This window comes from Sinocyclocheilus rhinocerous, unplaced genomic scaffold (genome assembly GCF_001515625.1).
Source record: "Sinocyclocheilus rhinocerous isolate Xijiao unplaced genomic scaffold, SAMN03320098_v1.1 scaffold220, whole genome shotgun sequence".
Classification (NCBI taxonomy): domain Eukaryota; kingdom Metazoa; phylum Chordata; class Actinopteri; order Cypriniformes; family Cyprinidae; genus Sinocyclocheilus; species Sinocyclocheilus rhinocerous.
Window position 1 is genome coordinate 916,962 of NW_015666573.1, and position 7,377 is coordinate 924,338.

Sequence of the window (7,377 nt, forward strand, 5' to 3'; positions counted from 1 at the left end):
AGAGAGAGCGCGCGCGGTGATTCACTCACGCTGTTTATGAAATTACATTTCTCACAAGGTTTTCAAATTACTTTAGAAGTTATTTAATTAAGAAATATGAAGGCGAGTACCTCACCTTCAGCATTATAATTATTTCACCCGCGCCGGACAGAGACTGAGACGGCGCCGCTGCATGTCGTGCCAAACCTCTCACGGCAGGCGCGTCATCAGCTTGAGATCAGTTTTTTGAGATCGGCCTTTTTAGAGACCGCCGATCAAACATCCCAAAGCGATTATCGGCCGATAGTGATCGGTAGCTGATCAATCGGAGCACCCCTACAAGAAATGGCACCACATCTGTAAACAGAACATCATTACTAACAAGATGAAAAACTATGTAATAATGACAGACTCTTTCATCAGCATGAAATGGTAAGAAAGTTAAATGTAATGACTTAATGTTGCCTGCAGAATTCCTAAAAAAAACACTTCCTTTTAAGTTTTAAAATGTTTTATAATAAAGAAAAGATTTATTACAAAAAGAGTCAAATTTTTTAAATATAAAATAGTATTAACACTTCTTGCTTCAATACATGTCTGAAAGTGAATGTTTGTGGTTCAATAAGTCAAATGTTAATTTAGGAGATTCATTCATAGGAGAGTCACACTACATTTCCTGCATTGTTTCTGAGTGCAGACAGTAAAGACAACAATTCAATTCAGACTGCACATTCAAAACTAAAATATGATTTCTTCTGCTGCGGCTGTGGTATTGCAGGAAATGCAGGTTATCGGTGTCGTTTCCACCCTATATGCATTCATGACATCAATCAACAGTTTTAGTGAACACTAGGGGTGTAACAATATTCAATTTCAAACCGAACCGAAAAACCACGATACACCATCATTTAGGGATGTAACCATTCACTCAACTCACGATTCGATTCACGGTTTTGATTTCACAATTCGATTCACGATTATTTTTTCATTTTTTTTTACAAAATTAGATTTAAGACAAATTATAAATTAAATGTCCTTTTATTATTGCTTGGACAAAATACTGTACGTTTCTTTGTGAAATTGAAATATAACACTATAATAATATACTAATATAGCACTTGCATATTATTGCTCTTTTGTTGGTTTTGATTGCTTCTATTGTCCTCATTTGTTAGTCGCCTTGGATAAAAGCGTTTGCTAAATAACAAAATTAAAATTTAATGTAAATGTAGATAACAAAACTCAATTTAAAATTTAAAACAAGCCCCAAATCAAATAAATAAGCAAGACAAATAAAATAAATCTCTTCATATAAACAAACTAAGGCTTTGTCAGTGCTCTTTCCATTTAAAATTAGAGGCAACCACTGCATTTTAAACATGATCCAAACAAAAATGCTGCATACATGCAACATGAGCAGTTTTTAAATCTAAATTAGAATGTATAATTTCGAAATTTGAAGCAAAAACAGAATGGTTTGACTTCAGAAACAGAAACAGCAGAGCTGAATGAGACGCAGATTCACTCTCTGCCAGCAGGTGGCGCTTAAAGCGTTTTCTTGGTTTCCGCTGTAAACAAAGCAGCGCTGCACTTGTGAACTTTAATATGCAGGGCTCCAGACTGCGACCACGTTGGTCAACTCATAAGCGCTTCAATTTCTGTTGCATGAGAAACATCAAAGGGCAAACGAAACTGAAAGCATAACGAAACGACAGTAAGTTCCCCTCAGACATACATTCATATAAACTCCTACCCCTAACTGAATCGCGATTTGTTTAGCATCTCAACCGATTTGAATAGTCACATTTAAATCGAATTTCAACCGGCTCGCGGTTAATCGTTACATCCCTACCATCATTACACTCTCGTGGCGTACCGCGATACTCTCTTGGCCTACCCTGCCTCTTGCATCAAGGAAAACGCATGTTACGTGACCATTCATGCACACTGTAATCGCGTGTTTCTTAGCTTCATGTTTCATCCCTGTAAATTTTTTTCCTGAAAGTGTAACACGTTCGTCGGAGGAGACAGGGCGGGTTATGAACGTTTAATATGATTGACATATGAACAGCGAATGAGCTTCATCCGAGTCAGAACAGTGATCGCGGAAGAGAAAACACAGGCAGACAGCGCTAGAAGCAACTAATGCTCATCAGATCGCAGAAATCAGTGGAAAATGAATAGAAATTATGATTCTGTCTAGGCTATGCGTTTTAAAACGAAAACGCACTAGTGTAAACGTAGCCTAGGGACATTAGTCCTGGGGACATCAGTGAAGAGACAGTGAAGTCTGTCTCCTGATAAAAACTGCTGAATGATTTAAAGACCTTAAGTGTGCAGCAGTGAGCCTCACATACTGACTTAAAACTCTTCATTTTGCACTGAAAACTATTTGAACATTATTACAACTATTTGCACTGATTTATTGTGTTGGTTACATTTTGTTCCTTTGTACTCAGGAGATGAGTCTTTGAGTCTGTAAAAACCTCAACAAACTGGGGGGGAAAAAAAAGTTATGTTATCTTGTTAAAATGGATTTCATAAAATTAGTATAAATAAAAAAAAGTATCGTTCAGGAACCGGTATCAAAGTCATGGTATCAGTATCGGAATTTTTTTTTTAACAATACCCACCCCTAGTTTTGAATTGCTTGAATCACTTTGAAAAGGAAGGTACCATTAAGGGCAACACGTGCAGAAAAATCTGTCATATAGGCTACATAAAATTATGAGAACACAACTGTAAAAGAATATGCCATGTTTCAGCACGTTACGGAAAGAATGCGTCCACAGAGTTATATCTTCATGCAGCCACTCACAGCCTTTTGTGGAACTGCAAGTTGCAATATTGCTGCAGTAAAGTGCTTCATTGTAGGCCTATACGGTGATTATCTCTTCAGCGCACTGCGCAAGTAGCACAAAGCAAGCAGCAGAATATTAATAACTATGAATGGGACTGTCATATGCATAACATTGCGAGAACACTATTATAATAAAAAGCATAAAATAGAATGAATTTTTTGATGAATGAGTTTATTTGCCGTGTTTCACTGTGGGATTGCGGGCATTGTGTGTAATTATGCACATTCCCGCAGGTTTAATGCGATTATAAAGTTAGAAATTCCCACAAACATTTAAGCACTATAGCATGTAGGTTGAATCCAAACAGATTATCAGAGCAGTTCAGTCATTTAAAAACTTTCTGTGAGACTGTTTCTCTGAGTACGGCTGCTTTCTCTGAGTACTGAGAGAAAACTTTCTCTGAGTACTGCTACTTCTCCCACTCTCTCAAAATGCACAAATGGCCTCACATCCATAATATCCACGTTGAGTTTGCTCTGCAAGCGAGCTGCACGCTCCAATACAAGACCAGTGCACGCTTCAGACAGTTGACAATCGTCACTTGTACATCATTTTAAGTCATGCCAATTTAAACATTCAAGCTATTTTAACACAACGTACTCGCTCACTTTCTAAGAGACGGTCTTAAATGTGCTCTCAGCCAAAGCTCGCACAGCCGCCTCTCAAACAGCTCGCGACTCTCAAGCGTCAGATTGAGTTATTACATATTTGATTAAAATAATTTCCTTATAGTCTGGCTATTCAATTTTATTTATCCATGGCACATGTATTTTTATATATAGCCTAAGTAATGTTGTCCAGTGACTTGTTTGCATTATTTAGGCATTATTTTATTATATTTTATTTTTTTCAAGGCACTAGATTTTTTAGTAACACTTTACAAAACAATTTTTAAAGTCTCATTTGTTAATGCATTAAGTATGAACATGAACTAACAGAGATCAATTATTGTTTTTATTATTATTTTTAAGTTAAAAGTGAATCTAGTGTTCTTTAGCATTGCTGGTGCCATGCCATGAACCCTACCCCCACAGCAAACAGAGCCGAGGCATTGGTATATCGTTACACCCCTAGTGAACACCTCAAATTTAAGCTGCTTGAAGTAATAGAAATAACCTCAGCATCTTTATATGAGCACTCCCTCTGGACTTTTGTTTACAGCGGTCCACAATTACTGCATTTCATTCGCTAACCATAGCAATTATTTTAAGGATACGATGATTGTATCACCAAAAAAAAAAAAAATCAATTATGGTTCATTTCCTGAGTAGATTACTCCCACGTCTTCTGCAAAACACACTACAGTTCAAATGAAGTGTATGCTAAACCCTGTCTTTTCACAAGGATTCTAGTAAGTCCCCTGGTGTGTCCCTGAGTTTGTGCAAATCAAATGAACCAAGCTTTATGGTCTCCCAGAGATATGGCCATGAACAGCTATATTTTAACTTCTCCAGGGAAATTGCAAAGTCAATAAAGTAGTTATGACAGAACATTAAAATTGCCATGGGGACAGAGAACTTCGGCCTGCACTTACCTCCATGGCAACAGAAGATCTTCTCGTCTACAATGGCAGCCACAGGTAAACAGTTGAAACAGTCTGTGAAAGTCTTCCACAGCTTAATGTTATACCGTCGCTTACCTGAAGAGATTGGAAAAAATACCTTATTAGCATTCAAAACTATGAAATGTATATATGGAAAGGTGCCATAAGTGGTAATGTAGTTGTTAGAGATAAAATTCTGTTTTTATACTAATACTAACACTCATCATAGAAGCCATATATACGGTTGATAGAGGCGCATTCATGGTTGCCACGCAGCAGAAAGAAGTTTTCAGGATATTTGACTTTGTAGGCCAACAGGAGGCAGATGGTCTCTAGAGATTGTTTCCCTCTGTCCACATAGTCCCCCAGGAACAAGTAGTTGCTCTCAGGAGGAAAGCCGCCATACTCAAAGAGACGAAGGAGGTCATAGTACTGACCATGAACATCACCTGCACAGACAACAGAAAAAATTGTTTAATACAGAATGCTCCACAAATTAGGATATCAATTCTTTTTATCTTCCAGGTTTCTATGAAGGTGGGAACCCTGTAGGACAAACATACTTACCGCAGATCTTGAGCGGTGCTTCCAGCTCCAGCAGAATTGGCTGGCTGAGGAAAATTTCCCGAGATTTTAGACAGAGGCCACGGATTTCACTCTCTGTCAGCTGTACGTTCTTGCCTGGCCTGGAGCCTTTAACTGAAAAAAAACACAAACAAACAGAAGGGACAAACTGAGAATAGCAGGAAATAAGCCAAACAAAAAAGCAAATGTGCCAGATTAGACCCGGCTCTCAGAAGATGTGCTTTAAAAAACTAGGAGGAAGATCTAGAAGATGATAAACAACTAAAGAGGTTCTCTGAAATGATGGGAAGTACGGACTAGTGACACACAGACGTCAGTGCACTTAAACACCATATCATGTGTCTCTACTCAAGCACGCACGCCAACCGCCTTTGACCCAGCAAAGGCATTTACAGAATTTAGCAGGTTTGTTTAAGCATTTCTTAGCATTTGTCAAATGCACACAAGCATAACCACACATATGGCTTTTAACAACCACAATACAGTGTAAAGAGCTCTCCTCTGATTGACTTCTGGCCAGTTTTGAAGATCATGTGCAACTGAACTTCAGACAGAATCAAATATTTATGACAAACAACCAAACATAGGTTAACAGATTCTGTACTCATCCTTGCAGTCTCTTAAAGTGGTCATATGATGCGATTTCAATTTTTCCTTTCTCTTTGGAGTGTTACAAGCTCTTGGTGTATAAAGAAGATCTGTAAAGTTGCAAAGACTAAAGTCTCAAATCCAAAGAGATATTCTTTATAAAAGTTAAGAGTCAACCACGCCTACCTAAAACGGCTCGTTCTAACACGCCCCCACATGTCTATGTCACAATGTGGGAAGATTTGCATAACACCGCCCAAATGTTCACGCAAAGAAAGAAGGCGTAACTTTGATTCTCGCTGTAGTATTGTTGCTGCCGTGTGTTTCGTTGTGAAAGCGAAACTACTTTGTTTGGCCTTCCAAAAGAGGACGATATCCGCTTCGTCATGCCTAGAGCTGATCCGTGCTGGTCGCGGAGGAAATACATCACCTTCGCGCAAGGGCTGCAACAACTAATCGATAAAATCGATGATTATCGATTATGAAAATCATCGACAACGATTCTCATTATCGATTAATCGGGTCTGCCCACAGTGCACGTCCTTAAGTTTTAATCTTTACTGAATGAGCGTGCACGCGCGTCAGACAGACGGAAAACAGAGACAATTAATAATCAGCGTAAAAACATTTGTGCTGAAATATCTGTTGTTGAAAGTTAAATTAAGATTTAAAGGTCAACATGCATTGCGCATATTTTATGAGAGTAGGAACTGTAAGGGGATGATTTTATTCGTCTTTATCATCTTTATTATTATTTTAATTTTTAATGCAGAGATTTAAACTATATTCACTATATACAATGCTTAAAAAATTTATTAAAACAAATTTAAGTAAGGTTTTTTAACAAATTATGGTTTGTGCCACTGCTGCTCTAAACTAACAGTACTGGTGATTACCAAAATCATTTTTTAGCTTTCTGTATGGGTTAGTCCTCCAATATGCATAAGCTCTTTAGTAACAGTAGTAGGCTGTTTCTAATGCTATAATATAATTATTGCTGTTATCTATGAAAGAAAGGCAGAGAGCTTTATAGTGTTTTTTTTTCAGATACCCAATTACAGTCAAAAACTACTTAATGCCAGCAAGAACGCAAGCTATGAAGGGCATAGGAGGCCATTTTTGTCATGTGAATAAATAAAAGTATTTAGTTATAAATAAATGACAATAACATTTTTATTTAAACAATTTTTTGACAGATTCCTAAAATGTGTTTTCTCTATTATGGCAGGTGGTCTAATAAATTGTTAAAGGGGTCATATGATGCGATTTCATTTTTTCCTTTCTCTTTAGAGTGTTACAAGCTCTTGGTGCATAAAGAAGACCTGTAAAGATGCAAAGACTAAAGTCTCAAATCCAAAGAGATATTCTTTATAAAAGTTAAGAGTTAGCCACACCTACCTAAAACGGCTCGTTCGAACACGCCCCCACATACCTACCTCACTATGTGGGAAGATTTGCATAAAGCCCCCAAATGTTCACGCAAAGAAAGAAGGCGTAACTTTGATTCTCACTGTAGTATTGTTGCCGCTCCCGCCATGTCCTGAAGACGCTGTGTGCTTCATTGTGAAAGCGAAACTACTTTGTTTGGTCTTCCAAAAGAGGACGATATCCGCTTCGTCATGCCTAGAGCTGATCCGTGCTGGTCGCTGAGGAAATACATCAACTTAGTGCTGTGGATCGCCGGATCGGCCCTCACCGTTTTCACCGCTCCTTCGCCGGGACCGCCGTTCTCGACCCCGCCGCCTCAGCTCACTCTTGCCCGGCTTCAGCTCACGCTAAGCCGGGGCTTTCGCTCACGCTAAGCCGCTGTGTTTTTCGTTG

The 7,377-nt window shown here is 38.3% G+C and overlaps 1 protein-coding gene across 1 annotated transcript in view; it reads right to left on the reverse strand.

The window, feature by feature from the left end:
- The window catches only part of ppp1caa (protein phosphatase 1, catalytic subunit, alpha isozyme a), a 24,986-nt gene that overhangs the window by 2,962 nt on the left and 14,647 nt on the right, over nucleotides 1-7,377 (reverse strand). Inside the window, exons 2-4 of the mRNA XM_016544285.1 lie at nucleotides 4,951-5,082; nucleotides 4,602-4,832; nucleotides 4,375-4,479 (exon numbers count right to left, since the gene is read on the reverse strand). Of these exons, the coding sequence (XP_016399771.1) occupies nucleotides 4,375-4,479; nucleotides 4,602-4,832; nucleotides 4,951-5,082 (468 nt within the window). The remainder of the gene's footprint in view (nucleotides 1-4,374; nucleotides 4,480-4,601; nucleotides 4,833-4,950; nucleotides 5,083-7,377) is intronic.